The 23,244-nt window shown below is 36.3% G+C and overlaps 2 protein-coding genes and 2 long non-coding RNA genes across 17 annotated transcripts; 2 read left to right on the top strand and 2 right to left on the bottom strand.

Moving 5' to 3' along the window:
- Positions 1 to 1,811: 1,811 nt before the first annotated feature.
- LOC111992626 (uncharacterized) lies at positions 1,812 to 2,303 on the bottom strand. Its single transcript, XM_024024494.1, has one exon. It carries the CDS (start codon positions 2,301 to 2,303, stop codon positions 1,812 to 1,814), a length of 492 nt encoding a protein of 163 aa, XP_023880262.1.
- A 1,034-nt stretch (positions 2,304 to 3,337) lies between these two features.
- Positions 3,338 to 10,052, bottom strand: LOC136064754 (uncharacterized). Of its 14 annotated transcripts, none has more exons than XR_010626364.1 (8): positions 9,876 to 10,052; positions 7,619 to 7,699; positions 7,346 to 7,403; positions 7,067 to 7,163; positions 5,794 to 5,851; positions 5,451 to 5,698; positions 4,068 to 4,224; positions 3,338 to 3,823 (listed from the first exon to the last, which is right to left on the bottom strand). It is a non-coding gene; the product is annotated as an uncharacterized LOC136064754 (long non-coding RNA). The 14 variants fall into 14 exon arrangements; XR_010626366.1 differs by having other exon boundaries at positions 3,338 to 3,807; XR_010626359.1 differs by lacking the exon at positions 3,338 to 3,823 and adding an exon at positions 6,686 to 6,807 and having other exon boundaries at positions 3,845 to 4,224.
- A 264-nt stretch (positions 10,053 to 10,316) lies between these two features.
- Positions 10,317 to 13,171, top strand: LOC112004270 (uncharacterized). The gene is made up of 9 exons (XM_065766881.1): positions 10,317 to 10,334; positions 10,385 to 10,579; positions 10,687 to 10,754; positions 10,892 to 11,057; positions 11,152 to 11,202; positions 11,306 to 11,488; positions 11,621 to 11,714; positions 11,955 to 12,709; positions 12,797 to 13,171. The coding sequence occupies exons 1-9, from the start codon at positions 10,317 to 10,319 to the stop codon at positions 13,169 to 13,171; spliced, it is 1,905 nt and encodes a 634-aa protein (XP_065622953.1).
- LOC136064749 (uncharacterized) lies at positions 13,170 to 14,054 on the top strand. Its single transcript, XR_010626355.1, has 2 exons — positions 13,170 to 13,355; positions 13,441 to 14,054. It is a non-coding gene; the product is annotated as an uncharacterized LOC136064749 (long non-coding RNA).
- The last annotated feature ends 9,190 nt before the right edge of the window (positions 14,055 to 23,244 follow it).

The raw sequence follows: 23,244 nt of genomic DNA, 5'->3' as shown, positions 1-23,244 counted from the left end.
AAGGGAGTTGGGTTCCTTAAGGAGCAGGATACTATGCTCAGATGTAGAGGAAGCAATATGGAATAGTTTTGTGCGTGGGAACAACCCCACCCAATTGGTTGAGACTAGTGCACGGTCTAGCCATTCTTGTATCCACCCCCTATTGCCCAACCTCCGCCGCCAGGTGAATGCCGAGACTTTGAATCCCATGTCTCTGAGATTGCATCTATTAATCGCTTCCCGAAGTTGTTTCATCTGACCTTCAGGTCTAGCATTGCCACCCTCCTTCTCACTTGCGAACATGAGTTCATTGTAATCCCCCATACACACCCAAGGTAAGTCGCTGCGAGTACTGAGACATAATAGTAATGCCCATGATTCACTACGTCTACTAGTTTCGGGTTAATCGTAAAAACCGGTAAACCTCCATTTCCTTGCCCCCTCAGCTTCTGATATGATAGCATCGATATGATTAAGAGAGTAAGTTTGCACCTCCACTGAAGTAGAACACCTCCATAAAAGGGCAAGACCACCCCCCCGACGAACACATGGTACCACCGACCCCTGTTTTCTATCCAACTTCCTTTGGATCCATTTCATTTCATTAACATCATGTTTAGTCTCCATTAAGAAGACTAAGGTGGGATCTTCCTCCATCACAACTTTGTGGAGAGCTTTAACTGTGAGGGGGTTTCCAAGCCCCCTACAGTTCCAACTTATTGCACTTATTGCTCCCAGCAATGCTGACCTGCAGCTACCACCGATCCCAACTCTTGAGCCATAAGTTTGCTAAGGGCCATGACATCCCCTTCTAACTTATTCCTCTTCACATTCTCCATATTACCCGATAAATTTTTCAAGGGAGAACGAGCTCTATGCTTACCACTCTTCTTAGTCTGCTCTACGTCCATCATGGTTCCCGTCCCCAGACCACTGCAATTCTCCATATTTATCCCTCGACGTAAGTTATTCTCTTTTCTTTGCATGGTTGGGCCCACTCGGCCTTTCTTTAAAGTTGCTTGGTTGCATTTTTTCAATTTAGGCTTAGCAGAGCAGGACGATGAAGTTAGGCCCATAATGAAAGAAGAGAGTGGTGGTAAATTTACCTGGGCTTGAGTTGCTGGCCCGTTAAGCGCCTGTGGCCCAAATAGTGTCATCGTGTTGTTATTTTGTTCTCCCTGGGTCCCATTATGGCTGTCAGAGCCTTCCTCCTTCACCTGCGCATGAGTGGAATGCACTTTTGTTTGTATTGCCTTGGACATACCCGTGCTCTGCTCTGCCAGATCGTGATTTGTTGTGTCAGCTGTATCCCCACAAAGCGCTACGTCAATCTCCTTTAGCTGCTCCTTAAACTGACAACCTCGCTGCGTGTGAGGGATTCTAGAGATTTCCACCTCAGTAACTGCGACCACACGCCCCACGTCAACCCTGTCTATTCCATTGTCCTTTACCACCGTCGTTTGGGGATGGGTTTCCCCCACAGCACTTCGCGCGGACTAGTCCGATACCTTGGTAGCCTAAGCGAAGAAAACTGCATTCCTTTGTACCTCCCTATCACTGTCTTGAGATGGTGCCAAGACTAGTTGTGATTTCTAGAGCCTTTCTTGCGTTGCCCGCAGCCATGGGCCGTACGGCTTATCCTCTGCGTTCATCCGTTCAGTACGATGAAGGCCTACCAAGCAGTCATTTTCGTCGTGGGTCACCATGCCGCAGAGATAGCAAAAGATTGGCATTCGCTCGTATTTGAAGTCAACCCAAAACTGATTTAATCCTCCCAATCAAACCTTCCATCCTCTGCACAGTGGGTTTGAAATGTCTATCGTAACCCTTATTCACATGTAGTTTCCAAGGCAGAATCTGTTATCATTCACATCTACACTTTCCACTGATCCAATGGTGGTCCCTATGCTATGCCCCACCTCCTTGGTTTGGTACATGGTTGGGATGCCATGGAGTTGGATCCATAACGTCATCTTGTCGAAGCTGATCTTTCTTACTGCCTCCCCTGTTTTTAGCTTATGCAAGCCAAAGAGGTATTTGTCAAAAGACCATGGGCCAAGCAGCAGGACTTTATCTGCGTCATCCTCATTCTGGAAAAGAAAGAGCGCCTTGTTATCTCCTAAGTCACTTAGCTCAAAGTTTTGAGCCGTTTTCCAGATAGATCTCAGAACCCGCGCCACCGATTCCAGGTTAACGCGCCGCTTCGTGAAGAACTTCCTTGCCAACACTCTATTATTTTCTATCACTGGAGCTCCTATAACAATCTCAGTTCCCTTTCTCTTTGATAGCTGTAAACCCGCACATATGTTCAGGATATCATCCATAGCTTCCCACCAAAGTGTTTAAGCAATCATTTCTATCGTGAAAAGGAGAGAGTTGTTCATATAGAGACGAAAAAGTTTCACCTCTAGGACTCCTGGGTGAGCCTAGAGAGAAAAAGTTTCACCTTTACGAGTGATTATTAACAGGAGTGTCAATTCGGGAATTTGGGTTAGCGTGTCGGGTTCGTGTCATGTTGAGGTAAGAGTATTCGACTAAATGACTCAACCTGAACCTAATCTATTTAATAATTGTGTTATGATCTTTTAATCCTAACCCGGCCTATTAATAAGTCAGGTTGACCTGACTCAACCCACCTAATACGCTTAATAAACGGGTTATGTTGGGTTGATGCGAATGTGACCCAACCCATTTCAACCTACTTAATATTAAATATAATTTCCATCTAGAAATATATATATATATATATATATATTTTTTTTACGTCCCAAAAATCGTGCATACACTTTAATTCTTCAACCCATTTAAAGTGTTTATTTATTTATTTAATAAGCCAATATTTGAAAACTTAATCTATTGAGAAAGGGTCCGGATGCAAACAAGATGAGACATTTCTTAATTTATGCGGTCATGCTTTCGGTGCGACAGTAACTTATTAAACTTTCTAGCTATCATACCTATGCTTTAATTTTACATTGCTATATCATAGAAGTTTTTGGATTAAAAGTGTACGTTGTAGTCAATTCAATAGCCAAGAGTGTACTCCGTGTACCACATAGAACTTAGGACTTTTATGTTAGTAAGTTGATGGCAATGACTAAAATGTAAATAATATTCCGTGACTGAGGTAGGTGCAAAATCTATTTAAGAACCAAAATGAAAATTAGTTCAAAATATATGGACAAAAAATGTATTTTTGCCATAATTTTATGATAAAAAATAAAAATTTTATTTTTTTTTTTATATAAAAAATTTAAAAGTACAGAATGCCTTAAAAAGTAAATCAGTGTACGTGTAATTGAAAGAATGTTCAATTACTTTCGTCTTCTGATTATGAGTTATCCAAGTCTGAAACCATTTCCTCACTGCAAATTTCATGGCCATTCTCTCATCTTCTAAGAGTTCAAAAACCCTCCAAAAAGAGCTTCTCATCTATTTCAGGAACAATTTGAAGTGTTGTATCAATAAATTCTATTCAATTGTAGTCTTTGTCCTTCTCGATACCCAAATTTGTTTCGACTACTCATGGCCTTTCCTCAAGTGATTCTTGTAACTCTCCCTTGATGATCTCTGAAATTTTTGAGAACGTGCAGAGGCTAAAGAAGTTGCAAACATTTTATTTTTCCCCTGATGAGATATTTCAAACTCCCTTGCTGGATATTGCATATCCTAAGTTATCGTCAATCCCATCCAAAGGGCATTATTGTTGACCTCTGTTTTCATGTCCAAACAATTTGATCTTCCATTTTGACTTTCGTTACCATAAATCAAGCACAAATCAGAAATATGAGATCCCCTACATTTGTATGCAGTTGCATCCAAATGTTCCTGCAACATGTCATTTCTAAACAAAAGCTACTCAAAATTATCCAATTCATTGATTATTATGGAATTGATATGATCATATATACTACATCCCATGTTACCCAAAAACACTCAGTTTACTAAATGAATACAGAAGTAATATCATTTCATCAAAGGAGAAAAAAAAAATACAAGTTTGTATGCAATGCTTTGGGGTGCTCTTTAGTGATAACTAGAGGAAAACCCTTTATCCTAGCAAAATTACCAACGGGATAGAATGGAACCTTGATATAAGCTTCCCAAAGCTAAACATCAGCTGCCACAGTGCCACTGTTTCACAAATTTCATCCCAAGAAAACCATTCTAATTGAGGAGACCCATAATGCCTGTATACTCTTTCATCAAGCTCATTATTGGCAAAGGATTGATCATTCTCTTCACCTAAAAGAACCACACCAATATATACAAGAATGACTTGAACTTTGCGGCTTTGATCTACTTTCTCCTCCTCTGTCTGGACCGACCACCCTCCTCTACAACCATACCAATTATCTTATAAATCTTAATTTCACAAACAGTTCAAAATCATGGCAGAGCCTCACTAGATTTTTCTGCTTTATGATGTTTATATTAGACATCTTTGCATATATACCATCTATTATCAAACAAATGATATAATTGCCCATATTTGTGTACATAATGTCACAGATGTCTTTCATTCTAAGTGATACCTGAATAACAAAAGTACAAGAATATTGTACACAACTCTGACAATATCTTCATGATCTAATAGGTCATTTTTTTTTTTTAATTTTTTTTTTTTATGGTAAGTCATTTCCTGATAATCCTTGCCTGAACTGAATTGAAATCTGACTCTCAGTTTTTTAAAACACCATTATATTGAGAACTACATAAAACACACAAATAACTTAAACCAGAAAATCATGCCACTCAATTTGGGTACATAATCAAAGGTAATTAGCATACAAAAAGTTCCCTTAATGAAGATCATGTCTAGCCTATTGAACTACAAGAAATAGGAGAGAAGAGCATATCACATTGCTAGTGCAAAAGAACAAGATTTATTTCAACTTCAAATAGAAGCAGATACAACTACATGTTAAGTGTTAACTTGTCTTAATGCATGATTACAAATAGATCATAGACAGGGCTCCTCCACCTTCTATATCACTGACTTGCTAACATGATTACAAATGCATTTGCAAAAAACAATAATTAAAGCTTTGTAACAAGAAAGTTGAAAAGGGAATTATTCAGGACGGAAAAAACTGGGATCTGAGAAAGGGAACCCCCTTCCACAAAGCCTAAATTAGGGCAGGACAAGAAAATATATTAGACAAAATAACGTCTTTTTTTCTACAATTTTGCAAATATTTGATCTGATACTTTGAATGAAATCAAACACAAAAATGGAAAATGCACTTCAATTTATCATACATATAAACCACCTATATCAGCATACTAAAGAAAGAAAGAAAATAAGTAGTTAAATGCACTTCAATTTAATGTCCACATATATATATATATATATATATATTGATAGAATTTAATGTCCATATTTGTTCAATCATCAAATTCCAAGCAGCCTAAAACAAAGATCCTTGCAGCAATTAGTAAAGTTAATTTTGCATGGGAAGAGAACCTACCTTACAGCCTACAAAGCTGCCAATTCATCTTCCACTCAAACCAATTCACTTGAACCCATATTCTTTTTTAATGCAGAAGTGTCTCAATGCAACGAAGCAGAAAACTAAGATAAGCAAGCTCAGTTAAATTTCCAATCGAAGATGATGCAGGGATCATCCATAATGAAGTTTGAAATCTCAATTTCCTTTCCCACCTGAAACACAAAAAGAATGCCTCTTGCTGCTCTTGCAATCATCCGTTTCAGCATCTTCATAACAAAAAAGAAACATAAGAGAAGGGCTATAGGATCCCCCTTACTTAACCATCTATAATGCTGCAAAGGCCAGTTGAAAATATGTTTACCAGATCTGAGACTGTCATAGTGGAGATACAAGCTAAAGTCCATTTTGACCAGCCAAATCTAAAACAAATACAAAGAAAATTACAAAATGTCATGCCCCTACGCATAAAACAAAAACAAATTAGGACATCCAGACTCCAAACCCAAAACAACATGCATGTATCTCAAGCATCACTGGAAAAAATGACTAATAATATTTTTTTTAAAAAAAATGGGGTACATTTGCTTCTTTGTTCTTTGTTATAATTGGGCTTACAAATATACTATTTTTCATCAAGAATCTGTCTTTTTTAGTGTAATAAAATAGGATGGTTCATGGTTGATACATAAACTGGCGTGTATGAGATAGAGAACCTAATATGTTTTGATGCCCCTCAAATGAATGTTATGATTTAGAATCATACGTATTATACTTAGATAAACAATAAATATCTTCTGGTATGTAATTCAGATTCCGGATACATGTGCTAAATTGAAAAGTTTTGAATTTCTCAAAAATCAAATCAACAAGTAAAATTATAAATATTGAATGGAAAGAAGAAGAAGAATCACCAACCGCAAAAATGTTCTTTCTATTTTCTTTTGTTATCTTCTTTAAATGGATCAAGTCAATTAAATTGTCCAATAGACCTTAAAAAAACTTATACCAAGTCCTCAGCTTGCAAAGACAAATAAAGACTTTTACATTGATGGTAGAGAGTGAAAAGATCATGTAAATGATTATAAAATGAAGAATTTGCACGCTAAAAAAAATTGTAAGTTCTTAGACTGCAACATTTGAAGGGAAAAAAAAGAAAAAAAGAAAAAAGAAAAAGAAAACAGGTATAGCCATAAGTTTTAAGGCAAACTAATTAAGCATAAATGTATTAAAAACATGTTCAACTGGCAAAATACCGATTCGTGCATAAGGTTTCTCAATAGATAGAAGCATCATTGCACACAAATTTAAATATCTGATTGGAAGCCAGCTTCTAGGAATGACGGTTCACCAGGGCTGAATTGCTAATATTTTTACCCTTCAAAGGAATAACTTGTGTTATTATATTTATCATGTAAATACAAGAACACACGATAGAAGAAAAAGAAAAAACTTTTGCATAAAAATTCAAGAGTCAGAAGATCATTTAAATGCCTATAATGGAACACATTGGACAGCAGGTGAGCATAACAGAAAAGAATATACACTGAAATGGCGTTGAAAACAAAATTGTATAATGAAAAAAAAATCTATCTAGTTCTTGGAAGTCATGAATTGATTGTACCAATCTTTTTTACCTATGGGTAGTATTGAGAGAAAGAGAGAGAGAGTCCCAGCTCATAGTCCTCAATGCCCAGAGTTTGGTAATTTTGCCTTTCATCATGGCTGTCATTTCTGTATATAAGAAATAAATCTTTGAAAATTGGGAAAGTTCTATTATGGTATGTTTGTTCAAAAGATCTTAATTTAAAATTTTTTAGAGTTCTTTAAAATTTTGCAACTTCAGAAAAATTCAAAATCAAAATAAATATAAATCTCTGTCAGTCTGTTATAGGCTTGTGAAAAGAAAATCTTACAGACACCATTACATGAAACCAACATCTTGATCAACTTGCTAATACCCTCCATCAGCCGCTGGATTTTCATAAATCAAGCAGAAATAAGCACAATTGTCAGTTCTATAACATCAGATTTTAGGATAGCAATACAGAAAATGAAATAATGCAACTGAAAGAACATTGATATTTAGGTTAAGGAAAAACAAATATAAGACAATAGAAGCAATATAAGCAGACAATAGTGTTCTTGAATATTGGGGAAAGCTCTCAATGCTGAAACAAGAAACATACCAATCATCAAATTGGGGCCTTCACTGTTGAAATCTGCGTTGCATCTCCATCAGAAACCTCGTCATTGTATGCAACAATTATCTGTGACAGCTCAGAACAGATTAATTTCTATATGACGAAGCATAAGGATGCAGGATAAAGAACAACAAATGTTCTAAAGATACAAGATTGGATATAAGAATACTAGACATAATATCAGTGGTTACATTTCTCATCATATTGCCTTCTCAAATGTTTGCATCTATGGCTTAGAGCATCTTTGTCACGATAAGACCAATATCCCATTGAACAGTCCAATTGATAAATTACAATTACTTAAAAATAAAAAATAAAAAAATAAAAATAAAAAGACCATCAAGAACAGACCAATCAAGAGTCATCCCATTCTCTCCCACAGTGGAAACTGATTGGAATTGAAAGCAAAATCACAATAGCAATGGAAAAATTAATTTTACCAACTACCACATGTTATAACTCAAAACCCCTCAAATTTCCTCTCATGGAGGACCAAAGTGCCCTCACCACTTTTAGAAAATTACAAGTACGTCCCCACCCACTTATCCATTATTAGACTTACATTTACTGTAAATTACCAAAGTCTTTCACACATTCAATTACAGGCACCATTTTTCATAAGCCACTACTCCATTTTGTTACCCAGAAAATGATCACAATCATTGTTTCCGGTTGGTATCAAATTGAAAATTTAACTACTCCATTTGGACAACAACCATTGTTCAAAGTTCTAAGTTGTAGACAATTCTTTTACTAAAGTCAGTATTCAGATAACCAAGTCTATTTATTGAGGACAAGAAAATTGTTTTGAGTGCTCAAGTGTACTTGCCTATCAAGTATAGTGGTATTCCCCCTTTCACACATTATAAACCTTTTCTTTTTTTCATTTTTTATTACATTTAACTTTTTATTTATATTGCTCTTGTTAATATTGTTAGGCTTTGCTCAGTGCCGGCTCATGGCCTAGGCAACTTAGGCCTAGGCCTAAGGCCCCACAACAAATAAAAAATTTCCCTACTAAAAAAGAGGCCCCATCTCCCTTAGTAAAAAACCCAAAATTTTATAAAAATATAACGTTTTTTAAATAATTGATACTTTTTTTTAAGAGCGATGCTAAAAATACCACAAATTTTATTGTAGATTTAACTGACATATCACCAATCACATAAAAAAGTAATTCAAACACAAATAAATTAAGTTGTTGAAATTCATCAATTACAGTCATAATCACATTTATTGTGAATATTTTGTAGTATTTTTAGTATTTTTCTTTTTCATTTCTAACATGGCTTTTAAAATAGGAGACCAATAAAAATTTAACCCAATCGAAACCTTAAGATGTTTCAAATAAAATGCTGCAAATGTGATAAATCACCAATGATGACTAATTTTCTACTAAGCCACACACCAAATAATATCTATCTATCTCTTTCTCTTAAAAAGAATATATAAAATTAAAATTTAGATTACAACTGTACTTAACTATGCATAGTCATAGTTAAAGTAAGTTCCTTTTGATTCAACTATAATATTCAATCTTCTATTTGAAATTAACCTTAGTTGAGCGAGTATTATTTATCAATTTCTACATTTACATCAAATTAATCTTAATTTAATTGATATTATATAATTTTATTTAATTAATGTTTACATATAAAAGGGCCCCATATAAAATTTTTGCCTTAGGCCCCAAATTTTGTTGGGCCGGCCCTGGCTTTGCTTCAAATGCCACTTTTTTCGAGGATTATCAAGTGCCTGATCAAACAAGACACTGCCTTTTTTATTTTTTATTTTTTTTTTTATTTTTTTTTTCTGTAAGAAAAGATAGAGGAAGACTAAGATGTTGTATTTGGTGTGGTGCTAGCATTTCTGCTTTGTGTTGTTTTCATTGTTGTTGTGTTGCTGCCTAGTTCATTGCAAGTTCTGTTTGGTTAGTGTTTGCTGTGTTGATTCTGTTTTGGTTTCTTATTTTGAACCCTCTTGTATTGTGATTGGAATTGAAAGCAAAATCACAATAGCAATAGAAAAATTAGTTTTACCAACTACCACATGTTATAAATAAACCTTAACACAACCATAAACCCACACATCAAATAATTCCACCAATACAAAACCCATACATATAAACACATAAATATCACTTTCAAAGCTCATAAATCATATGGGTATCCCTATCAAAGCTGAGATAAAAATAACCTCAAACAACAGCATAAAACCTATAAAAAGAGATTAGAACTTTTACCTCAAATAAAATATGTGGAGGTGCTTAGATGTTCTTAAGGATTTTCCTGGTGATCTTGCCGGAAAAAATGATGGCGGAGATGGTGGTGTGCAGTACCGATGGGAGAGGATGAGAGAGTAAAGAAAGTATTTGAGGGAAAAATGAAAAAGAAGAATTTGCTAATTTGTAAGGTGATAGTGTGAGACGAGCGGTGGATATTAGGTGGGGAAGGTGGGCATTACACCAAAAAAGAAAAAAAAAAAAAAAAAAAAATCAGACCTTCACTTTTCTCTTTCTTTTTTTACTCTATTTTTTACTTGGGGCGTTACAGGCTGGGCCACTGAAGGTGAGCCCAAATCAAACCCATCAACATTTGATGGGTCAAATGCCAAACCAAAGTCTGATCCATTTTCTGTATCCATTGGAAGTCCCAAACCTGATTGCAAAGAAAGCTGCCTATTAATGCCATTGCAGAGGGAGGTTTCTCTTGTGTATACTTAGCTCGGGACCTTGTGAATGTGTCAAAGCAGTATGCTTTAAAGCACATTATATTTAATGATGAGGAATTAGAGGAATTGGTGATGAAGGAGATCTCAATGTTGAAGTCACTTAAGGGACATCCTAATGTTGTCACACTCTATGCCCATACCATCTTGGATATGGGACGAACTAAAGAAGCATTCCTTGTGATGGAATTCTGTGAGAAATCTCTCGTTAATGTGCTGGTTAATGGGCTTGGAAATCATACATTAAAATTTTTTTAAGATTAACCTTTACCATTTTTGCATTATCTTAAAATAGTTAAACATGGTTGCTTGAAGGTATTGATTAGTATAGTTTTTCCCAAACCCCATTTTCCTCTTCTGATTACATTGTGGCAAATTTTGGATTGATGTACTTGTAAGTCATGCTTGTACTGCAAGAAGAAAAGACATCCTTTGCCTTTAATTTATTTGAAGAGACTTATTAGTTTCCTTTTGTTTTTGCTTGCTAAGAAATATTTATGATTTATTGTTGTTTCTTCCTCTCATTTTCAGAGACTTGAAAGCTGAGAATCTTTTGCTGGGATATGATGGAGTATGGAAGTTGTGCGATTTTGGCAGCACCTCTACCAATCATAAGCGTTTTGAGAAGCCTGAAGAAATGGGCATTGAAGAAGATAATATCAGGAAGCACACGACACCTGCTTATAGAGCACCCGAGGTTGAACATTGAACTTCACAGTTCACTCTTACGATGTTAAATTTCTGATTTTAATGCTAAAGTTATTTGATTTTTGTTTTCCTCCTTTACCTAGATGTGGGATCTCTTTCGGAGAGAACTTATAAATGAGAAGGTAGACATATGGGTAAGTCAAGCTGAACCTTGTAATTCAGAGTGAAATGCAGAAACAGTCAAATAATCTAATCAAATGTGCAATTAGGAACTGACGTTACTCTGTCAATCTGCAGGCGCTGGGTTGCCTCCTCTATCGGATTTGCTACTTCAAAAGTGCATTTGATGGAGAATCAAAGCTTCAAATTTTAAATGGGAATTATCGCATTCCAGAGTTACCTAAATATGGCTCCTCTGTTACAGACCTGATCAAAGAGATGCTTCAATCTTCACCAGATGACAGACCAGACATCACGCAGGCAAGCGCTTTGCTTGATTGGCCATTCATCTCCATGAATTTAGGTTAGTTTTAGATCATCTTGTACTAGAAATTTTAGGTGAAGAATAAACATTCTACTAACTGATGCTGGGATTTTTTACAATGTTGGCAGGTGTGGTTTCGTGTTAATGAGCAGTTACCTGCTAATCTTCAGAAGTCTTTACCTGATAGGCCACCTGAAATGAAATCCGCGGACATACATGAAGGTGAGGACATCAAAGGTGTACTTGTTACAAAAACTCATTTTTCTTTCTGTATGAATTATTAAATTTTACCTTCTAGCCTAGTGTTAAACCTGATTGAAATGAAGAAAACTTAACATTTCATAAATTCTTGACATGGATTTTGTTGGAGCAGATTTGATTTTGGATAACTGTAAATTGATATTAAGAAAGGCCACAAATATTTGAGATTTTCTTTCAATTGAAGTGAGGCTGATGTAACAGGTATTCCGAAGCCTGCATATAAGGCACATCCAGTGCCTCGCAGAAGTCCGCCACCCCCACCTTCATCTGGAGAACAAACTAGGAACACATCACAACCTTCTTCTAGGGCAGGGGGAGGTGGGGGGCAGCTTGGTGCTTTCTGGTCTAGTCTGCATGCAAAAGATTCAGTTGTTCCTGAGGACATGACAAGACCCAAATTTGATGAAGAACCTACTACCCATGGTACATCAAAAAATGATCAATTTAAGCCTGAGAATCTTCCTTTACCTAGGAATACTAGCCCTGCAAAAGAGGCAGACATACAAACTTATACTGTTCGAAAAAATACGCATGGTAAATCACAAAAGGCTGAGGATGGCTCTTCCAAGGATTTTGAGATGACATTTTCCCAGAAGGGTACAGACCGTGGCACACATAGGCCAAAACCATCAAAAGTTGAGACTACAGCTACTTTTCAAGATGACACTTTTAACACTTTTGTTGCTGAATTTGATACTGAGAAGTTTAGTTCCACAGTTAGTAATAGTAATTCTGAAAAGGAGGAAGCATTAGAGGCTGAAGTAGTGAGGCTGAAGGGGCAGCTGAAGCAAACAAACTTGGAGAAGGCTGAAATAACTTCAAAATTTGAAAAGCTATCTGCCATTTGTCGATCTCAAAGACAGGAGATTCAAGAGCTCAAGCAAGCACTTGCTGCTAGAAATCCATCACCAAATAAAAATGTTTCAAAAATTCAAACCTCTCCTGCAACTCCTTTGGTATGATTTTCTTTGCTTTAAACTATCAGAATTTGATTATTTTTTCTCCGTTATATCTGTTATTGATAGAATTTATTCTTTTTTCAGCCAAAGGACAAGATTGAAGGAACAATTTGGGAACCACAGCAAGAAAAATCTGACAGGAATAGCGTGAGCCCGGAGCCAAAGCAATGGCAAGCATTTGCTGAGGAACCTAAGCCACAGAAACCTCTTTCGAAAGAGAACCCTTCCAAATCTGTTAGGACAAGAAATGGTCACCAAACTAAGCAGGCTGCACAAGCAAATACTGGTTTTGATTCATGGGGTTTTGGAGCAGAGAGTTTCTCAGCTGCCCCCAGTAATAGCCCTCAGATATCAAAACCCATTAGTGACGGAAATAATGCTCAGCGTTTTGGGGAGGCAAAGATTACAGAGACCAAGCCAGCTTCTCAACCTGCTGGATGGGCAGGTTTTAGAGGCTGAAGGGGCAGCTGAAGCAAACAAACTTGGAGAAGGCTGAAATAACTTCAAAATTTGAAAAGCTATCTGCCATTTGTCGATCTCAAAGACAGGAGATTCAAGAGCTCAAGCAAGCACTTGCTGCTAGAAATCCATCACCAAATAAAAATGTTTCAAAGATTCAAACCTCTCCTGCAACTCCTTTGGTGTAATTTTCTTTGCTTTAAATTATCATAATTTGATTATTTTGTCTCCATCATCTCTGTTATTGACAGAATTTATTCTTTTTTCAGGAACAATTTGGGAACCACAGCAAGAAAAATCTGACAGGAATAGTGTGAGCCCGGAGCCAAAGCAATGGCAAGCATTTGCTGAGGAGCCTAAACCACAGAAACCTCTTTCAAAAGAGAACCCTTCCAAATCTGTTAGGAGAAGAAATGGTCACCAAACTAAGCAGGCTGCTCAAGTAAACACTGGTTTTGATTCATGGGGTTTTGGAACAGAGAGTTTCTCAGCTGCCCCCAGTAATAGCCCTCAGATATCAAAACCCATCAGTGACGGAAATAATGCTCAGCGTTTTGGGGAGGCAAAGATTACAGAGACCAAGCCAGCTTCTCAACCTGCTGGATGGGCAGGTTTTAACTCAAGGCCATCTGGGAAGTTATAATGGAGGTATTCTGTGAGAACCCCACTATATTTCTTGGCACCCTTGGTGAGAAAAATGAGAATAGTGAAAATTTAGTAACTTATTGGCTTTTGGGCTTGATTTGTGTCCTCTGGGTGCTTGTGTTTTATAGATGCTTTAATGCGGAAACATTTGTGATATTATTCTTGACTAGGTACCAGACTACAGGTGTATACTTTAATGCATGTCTCAATTGTTGTTTAAAGTTCTGAGTTCTGACGATTTTTCATACTTGCTTGATTTATATCTGCACAACTACTTTAATGGCACTGCATACTGGCGATAAATTTTTATAGTTTTATATTTAAAAAAAAAATTATAAAAAATTAACCCCTTGTGTCCTAGGGGCCCGGGGGATTGGACCTCATGGTTGTGGGCCTTTCGTACCTGTGGGGTGAGAGGATAATGAACCTGTTCAAACCTCTTAATTCATTAGATTATATAGCTTATAATCCAACTTAAACTTGGTAGTAATTTGATTGTTATGTTAACTAGAAATGACCATATATGAGCAAAGACTATAGTAGAGGGAGTAGGGGATATGCTGTTTTTCCAACAAGAGGCTATGGAGACTCCAAGAATTTTTTTTTTTTTGAGAAAGAGAACTGATAACATTAAACAACCCGAGGCTGAAAATCAGCTAATACAAAAGAGGAAATGTCCGATGGATAGGATTCCATCCAAACTGAAATAGGAAAACAATGCCTAGCTCTCTGGGCAAGGGCATGTGCTACCGTATTACCCCGCCTACAGACATGAGAGAGAGAAATACTCGCAAAGGAGTTTACAATACATAAAAAATCTTGGATAAGATGACCACCTGAAGCGAGATCCCAGCCACCCCATTGAAGGGCCTTCATTACCAACTCCGAATCCCCTTCAAAAATCACCCTATTCAGACCAAGTTCCTGGGAGAAAAGAGCAGCACGTCTGGCAGCCAGCAGCTCTAGCGTCTCCACAGAGGGTGGTTTACTGATCTTCTCAGCCAGAGCGGCCCTCACCTCGCCATTGGAATTCCGAATAACCACCCCGATGCCAGCATCTGCAGATTCGCCAAACATAGCCCCATCAAAGTTAATCTTCCAGACCTCGCGTTCAGGCGGACACCATCTCTTTGAAGCAACTTTACGGACAGAGGTGGAGCAATGCTTTTGAGACCTATAATCGCGGATATAGTCGCGCGCAAAGCCAACAAGCTGGCCCAAAGGTCTGGTATTTTCATTCAACCTGGTTTTATTTCTATGAAACCACACAGACCACGCTGTCGTGGCAAACAGAGCAACTGACTCAGGCTTTGTGAAGACCAGCTCTACCAACTCCTTAAAAGAAGTAAAGGCTGCGCCAGAACTAAGAATCCAGCCAAAGTCCTTCTCCCAAACCTCCTTTAAGCTGCTGCAACTCCACAGAGAATGAAGGCTGCCCTCAGAAGCAACCAAACAGCGAGAACAAGTAGCATCAGTTAAGATTTTACGTTTCACCAAATTCTCTTTTGTTGCTAGAGAATTTGTACATGCCCGCTAGAGAAAGTGCTTAATTTTTCCAGGGGCCGGAATTTTCCAAAGCTTTTTCCAAAAGCCCCGCTCATCCATACTAACTTGGAGCAAACTTTCAGCTGGATCCTGAACAACACACAGCAAACTATACCCGGTTTTAACTGAATACTTTCCAGATTTTTCAAGTGGCCATATCAACACATCAGATTGGGGAGTAGAGCAAAGCGGAAGAGATTTAATCTGAGCTGCATCGGGAGGGTGAAAGCATCGATCAATCAGCTGAATGTTCCACCACCTCGAAGTCCGATTTATAAGCTCGGAAACTGTAGCCTCTGGATGAAGCTCACCCGAGGAGGGAGATAAAACTCCATCCCCACATGGCAGCCACTTGTCACTGAAAATTCTAATAAGTTTGCCATCTTGCCCCCGCTTCAATTAAATGTCTAGCTTTCAAAATGCTTTGCCAAGCATAAGACCCCAAAGAAGTGGTGGCTTCAAAAATAGACCCATGAGGAAAAAATTTAGCTTTAAACACCTTGTAAAACAGTGAATGTTTATCGTGAGCCAACCTCCACACTTGTTTTGCGAGCAAAGCCTCATTAAACTTGCATAAGTCCTTAAAACCCATGCCACCCTCTTCTTTAGGTTTGCATAACACCTCCCATTTCTTCCAATGAATTTTTCGACGATCCCCCCTTTGACCCCACCAAAACTTACGGACAAGCATCTCAATATCTTGACAAAGACCAACCGGGAGGCGAAAACAACTCATAGCAAAAGTCGGAATAGCTTGGACCACGGCTTTAAGCAAAACCTCCTTACCGGCTTGGGATAAAAGTTTTTCCTTCCAACCCTGCAATTTTCCCCAAACACGATCCTTTATATAATTAAAACTCGCCTTTTTGTGTCTTCCCACAACCGCCGGCAAACCCAAGTATTTCTCATACTCCCTTACTTCCGGAACCCCCAAGAGACTTTGTACTTGTAACTTTGCTGACTCCGTCACATTACCACCAAAGAAAATAGTGGTTTTGTTTGCATTTATTTTCTGCCCCGAAGCTCTCTCATACTTCCCTAGGATCTCTAGAATTTTTGAAACGTCAGCCACTATAGCACGACAAAAGAGGAGACTATCATCGGCAAACAAAAGGTGGGAAATTTTCGGCCCATACTTACAGAGAGAGAAACCCTCAAGGGACTTTGCAGCCACTACCTGCTCAAGCAAGCCAACAAAACCTTCCGAACAAAGAAGGAAAAGGTAGGGGGAGAGGGGATCCCCTTGGCGAATGCCTCTAGTTGGGGAAAAAGGTTCCGAAGGCTCGCCATTTATCAGAACCGAGTAGGTCACAGATGTAACGCACTCCATAATCCATCCGACCCACCTCCCATGAAAACCCATTTTCTCCAACACCTTTTTGAGAAACACCCAATCCAATCTATCGTAAGTTTTACTCATGTCCAACTTCAGAGCTAAGTGACTCACCTTACCCCCGTTCTTTCGCTTCATATGGTGGAGAGTCTCAAAAGCCACTAGGATATTATCAGAGATAGCCTTATCAGATTGAAAAACACTTTGAGATTCTAAGATGATATGAGGTAAGACTTTTTTCAACCTATTTGCCAACACTTTTGATACAAGCTTATATAAAATATTACAGAGAGCAATGGGCCGAAATTCAGAGACATATTCAGGGTTTTTAACTTTAGGAATAAGAGAAATAAAAGTATGATTCAGACCTGAAAAGAGGCTGCCAGAGTTTAGGCAAAATAACACTGCCCGAACCACATCGTCGCCAATATCACTCCAAAATTTCTGAAAAAAGATGGGAGACTCCAAGAATTTGATTAGTCGTAATTTTGCTCGAATTGTTCTGTATCCCTGTTGATTATGGAGTTAGAGAGGTCAAACCCTGATGCGATGATAATTGTCTACTGCACAAGCAATGTGTCAGTAAATTAGAGTTTGGGATCTGCCTCTTCAAAAATTGGCTGTAAAGTTGTCTACAAACCATGTAGAAGCAGGAAATTCGTGTGCACGTTTGGTTCAACCTAATTGATTATTTAGCTGATTGGTCGGGTAACTTGGTGCAGGCACACAAGTTTTAAAATTCTGGTTGACATTCATTAGTTGCTCACTTTCTAGTCCTATCTAGGTTTTCTCTTTATGTGTCTTAACTAGTAATTTAATTTGGACCTTCTTTTTTGTTGCACCTTAGTGATAAGTAAATGTAGGCTTGTTTTGGTTATAAGCAACCCTAAATAGAACAACTTGCATTTTGAGTTATCTTGTAACTGAGTCAGATTTGCTGCACAGGAAAGGGAAAACCCCTTCTACAGACAGATGCAAAAAGAGTCAAAACTACAATCTACAAAATCAAAGCTTTGTTCATATCTTTATGCGTTTGTTGAGTATTTCAGGATTATATAGGTTGATTCAACTAAGCTGCTGTCTACACTTGCAACTATGGATAGTAGTTAGGCTGAATTGAATTTTATGAGCATTATCTTTGTAAAGGGTTTTTTATTTGTAAAACTTTGAGCTGTTAATTAGGGTTTTGTCACGGATTGCCAAAGGGGGAGTTTGTTAGGTTCTAAGGTCTTAGGATTTTATGTATTTAGAACTCTAATTTGTAATGTTGGCAAACCATGATCAAAACATTGTATTTAGTCTTATTTAGACTTGCTCAAAGTTGGTTTAATATTGTAAAGTTGGAATCGAGTGGCTGCAGAAGTACTTGGGACTTTCGGCCTGGCTCGATTGATCGAAGAATAGACTCGATCGATCGAAATTCGCATAGGTTGAATTTTCTGCAGAATTTCCAACTCAGCCCTACTTCATTAAACGTTTAGGGTTTTATGTTTTTACCCTAGGTATATAAACAAAACCCTAGCCACGTTTTTGAAGGTTGTCCATATTGTATTGTTGCTCATACATTGCTGTTTTGTGTGAATCTCGTGTGAGATCTTTGAGGAGCTTTCCTTTACACAAAACTTAGGGTTTTCATGGTGGAGATGATTTCAACATCTTGAAGATCATTACTGTTGCAACCATTGGAACTTAAAAGAAAAGCAAGCGGGGAGCTTGTAGCTGATTGAAGAATTCAAGAAAGAAGTAGTCCGTGGATTCGGAGCCTGCGCGTGGTCGTGTCAGGAAGTTCTACTGGTGGGTAGCATTAGGAAGTCGAGCGGGGAGCTTGTAGTCCTTTTGTACGAACTTCAATTCTTTCATAGTGAATTCAGGTTAGCCTTGATGATCGGTGGGTCAAATCCTCCCCAGGTTTTTACCGTGTGGTTTCCTGGGTGATCATATCTTGTGTTATTTATTTTCCGCTGCATTATTATTCTTGATATGATTGTTTGATTGTTTTAACCTAGAATTGCTTAATTTGACTAAGTAACAACTTGGCTAATTAATCTAGGCTACGCAATCTGTGTGTTTAAGGGGTCTAAAACCGTTCATAAGAGAAAACTAGATGGAAATAAGTGGGTGATATAACAACTGATGTGACTTAATTAGAGTATAATAACAATAAATACTATACTTAAGCTTTTAAATATATATATATATATATATATATATATATATAATTCGTACAGTTGTTTTTTCTCATGTGGGAAGGGTAGGAAATAGGTCAACTCATTTGTTAACTAAACATACTTTTAGCACTGTTAATTTCTCAACCTAGATTGAAGAAACCCTTACTTACTTTTTTTTTTTTTGTTTGAGGGTCCCCTTACTTTCTTGAGCAAGCTCTTATCCAACATGTAATCTGTTAGGAATGCTATAAGCATAAAGATAATAATTGGTGTATTGAGATTTAGTTAGTTAGTTACAATTCTAAACATGTTAATCACATTTAGCACATGTTGGAATTATTAATGCACATGGGGAATAATAGAACCAATAGGATGAGGCATGTTAATCACATTTAGCACATGTTGGAATTATTAATGCACATGGGGAATAATAGAACCAATAGGATGAGGCCATGTGGACCAATGAGATTAGAGTTAGTCTTCTATAAATACATGATTGTAATCCAATATGAATATGAATGAAGAATACACCAATTTGTTAGTGCATTAGTGCATCTCCCTCTCTCTCTCTTAATCTCTCTATTTCTCTATGGAGGGTGACTACCTCGAATTAAGTCAATTTCCCTACAATCCCCATCCATTCACCTATAATTCCCATCAATCCCCATTAGGAACCACTGGGTTCCTAACAAGTGGTATATAATAGAACCAATAGGATGAGGCCATGTGGACCAATGAGATTAGAGTTAGTCTTCTATAAATACATGATTGTAATCCAATATGAATATGAATGAAGAATACACCAATTTGTTAGTGCATTAGTGCATCTCCCTCTCTCTCTCTTAATCTCTCTATTTCTCTATGGAGGGTGACTACCTCGAATTAAGTCAATTTCCCTACAATCCCCATCCATTCACCTATAATTCCCATCAATCCCCATTAGGAACCACTGGGTTCCTAACAAGTGGTATCAGAGCCGTTGATCTTGAGATGAGCAATTGTGATGAAAGAAAACTTTTGAAAAAAATACAAGAATTGTTGAACAAAGCCTTAGAAGAATCCAAAGATATTTCAAAGAAGATGAAGGCCTTGGCTGAATCTAACATGGCCATGAAGGAAGAACTTTCAAGAGTGCAAGAAGATCTTGAAAACATGTCCGAAGAAGAGTTACAATCTCTTGATTCAATGAAAGTCGAAGAACAAATCAAGTTCCAAGAACTCATTCTTGATGCACCAATGGAGGCTTCCATTCAAGAGTCTATGATTCAAGAAGTGGCAATCCAAGTGTCGGTGATCCAAGAATCCAAGATACAAGCGCCAACAATTTTAATGGTTCTAGAATCAAATGAGGTCTTGAGGATACAAGAACATTTCAAGGTTGAGAGAACTAATGAGACCTTGAAGATTGAAGAACCATTGAAGGCTCAAGAATTCGAGCAAATTTTGAAGATCTACGAAGAAGAAACCTTCATATGCATAGGATCGCTTGTCAAAGAGAAATGCATGAATATGGTGATCAAAATGTCACTACGGTATTGGTCCATTGGAAGATCTCCTTTGATGAAGATGTTATTTCACAACAACACCTTGTGGGCAAGGTGTTTTCAAGGGGAGGGAAATGTTAGGAATGCTATAAGCATAAAGATAATAATTGGTGTATTGAGATTTAGTTAGTTAGTTACAATTCTAAACATGTTAATCACATTTAGCACATGTTGGAATTATTAATGCACATGGGGAATAATAGAACCAATAGGATGAGGCCATGTGGACCAATGAGATTAGAGTTAGTCTTCTATAAATACATGATTGTAATCCAATATGAATATGAATGAAGAATACACCAATTTGTTAGTGCATTAGTGCATCTCCCTCTCTCTCTCTTAATCTCTCTATTTCTCTATGGAGGGTGACTACCTCGAATTAAGTCAATTTCCCTACAATCCCCATCCATTCACCTATAATTCCCATCAATCCCCATTAGGAACCACTGGGTTCCTAACATAATCTCTGTTTCATAGTTAATAAAGTTTATGTTTTCTGATAATAATAATAATAATAATAATAATAATAATAAGTCAGTGAACCGTGAGCAATTGCCACGATCCTATTGAAATCAAATGAAAAACTTAAAGCTTTCTACGGTTTTCGCGCATCAAAATAGAAAATGCCCATACGCCATATACTATGCAATTCAGACACAGAAATTCGTCAAAAATTTTAAAATCTGAATTGATACAATATAAATACTTTAACTACTCTTACTTTTTATCCCCAAAAAAAAGAAGAAAAAAAAAAAAAAAAAAAACTCCTACTTAAAATAAATAACTATTTTAAGTATATATCTTAATGTTAATACTTTTGAAAATACTAAATATTTTTATAATACACACACGGGAAGAGGGGAGAAAGTCTTAAAGAAACTTAGAGTAGTGTATATCTAAAAGGGCCTAACTTTTGAATATACAGCACAAGCTTTAAACCTTTTTAACTCATGCTCATTTTCCAATGTGAAATTAACCCACTATTAATGTTAATACTTAATATAAAGAAAAACATAAACTAAGGGGTGTTTGGTATATGCACTTAAAAACATGTGTTTTGTTATTTTAAAACATGTGTAAAAATACATGTGAGTGAAAAAGTGTATAGAAATATGTGTAATGTTGTTTAAAAACTGAAAACATGTGTTTGAGTTGCCATACCAAATGGGGAATGACTAAAGATTCTTTCCACTTTAGCTGTATGAATTAATTAATTTATATTAAATATTATATAAGTTTAAAGTTATTGATAATGTCACATTGTTTAGTAAGATATTATATTGTTAGATCTAAAAAAATAAAATTCCAATTATCATACAAAATGTCATAAGGAGTAAAAATTTTCTAAATAATAATAACAACTAATTAAGAAGATATTAATTTAAGATATTCAAAAGTTGACATTAGATACATGTCCAATATGGAAAATTATTAAATGCTCTGGGAGTACCATAAATACGTACTCTTCTCCTCTCATATGAATTGTGAATCTTATCATAAATTTAACCAGTGTGACTTATAATTATGTGCGAAAGAAGAATACGTATTTATAATACTCCAAGAATATTCTATAATTATCCATGTAATATGGAAATAAAATAATTAATGCTACAGACACAAATTATTTTATAATATTTTTACAAACTACTGATGTGGCTTTAGTAATTTTTAAATAATCATTGATAAATATAAATGTAATGTTAATAGTGAACTTATATTAAAATTAATAAAAAAATTTCACATATAATTTGTAAAAATATTGTAACATAATCTATATATATATATATATATATATATAAAACCGAAGCCTCTACTGACACCACAATTTTCCACATCGACACAACACATTATTAAAAAATTAAATTAAAAACACTATTTTCAAAACCCAATACTTATCTCTTCTTTTTCTTTTCTTTTTTGGATAAAACCCGTGCCAAAAACCTTTGCGAATTGACCGTAGAAGGAGAGGAGTCCAATACATAAGTGGAATATGTGAATTGTGAAGCATGAGCCGCCCTCAAAAAAAAAAAAAAAAAAAAAAATCTTGAAGAAAAAGAAGTTTTAAGGAGAAAATTGTGTTGCGGCAAAAGAAGATAATAGCAGATCTGATCGTAGAGTACTTTATGCACACAAGCACGTGAGAATTAACAAAGTGAGACTTTTTGTTTAGAAAACAAACAAAAGGAAGCGTTATTATAAGTATGGCAGTTTCATTGGACCAAAGCAATTGGATTTTCTGGATTTCATTGGACTCCTCCTCTCCACCAAATTGATTTAGCCACTCCGTATATGCTTACTGTTTTGTTAAATTTCATGTCTTCAAGATAATTGAATACAAGCTAATTACTTTTTGGTGTCTTTGTTATACTACTTTGTTTTGTTTTATTCTATGAAGTATCTAAATGAAAGTTTGAATTTTTATAAACTTTCAACTTTATTAATTATACAGGTAGGGATCCAAGATGATGCAATATTTTCTCCTTAAAACTTCTTTTTCTTCAAGATTTTTTTTTGAGGGCGGCTCATGCTTCACAATTCACATGGTCCACTTATGTATTGGACTCCTCCTCTCCTTCTACAGTCAATGCATCAAGGTTAGGGTTTTTGATTTGTTCAATAAAAATTATAGATTTGTTGCTTTTTCTTATAAGTTTGTCAATTTTTAGTTTTGTTTATTTAATTGCTGGGCCTGAATCTTTTAATTAAATCTTCAATTTTTTTTGACCTTTTAAAAGTTTTAATATTTTGAATTTTAACATATAAAAGGTAACTCATATTTCTCTGATATTTCTATGTTGTGTAGACATATTTTTTTGTTGATTCTTCGATTTTTTTTTT

The sequence above is a fragment of the Quercus suber genome, unplaced genomic scaffold (assembly GCF_002906115.3).
Source record: "Quercus suber isolate HL8 unplaced genomic scaffold, Cork oak 2.0 scaffold_754, whole genome shotgun sequence".
Lineage (NCBI taxonomy): Eukaryota > Viridiplantae > Streptophyta > Magnoliopsida > Fagales > Fagaceae > Quercus > Quercus suber.
This window is presented reverse-complemented; position numbering and strand designations above follow the sequence as displayed.

Coding starts and splice junctions, on each gene's coding strand:
- LOC111992626 (XM_024024494.1), bottom strand. CDS start 2,303: ATGGATGATATCCTGAACATATGTGCGGGTTTACAGCTATCAAAGAGA.
- LOC112004270 (XM_065766881.1), top strand. Junction 10,580..10,686: donor AATCTCTCGTTAATGTGCTG/GTTAATGGGCTT, acceptor GGTATTGATTAG/TATAGTTTTTCCCAAACCCC. Junction 11,058..11,151: donor CTGCTTATAGAGCACCCGAG/GTTGAACATTGA, acceptor TCCTTTACCTAG/ATGTGGGATCTCTTTCGGAG.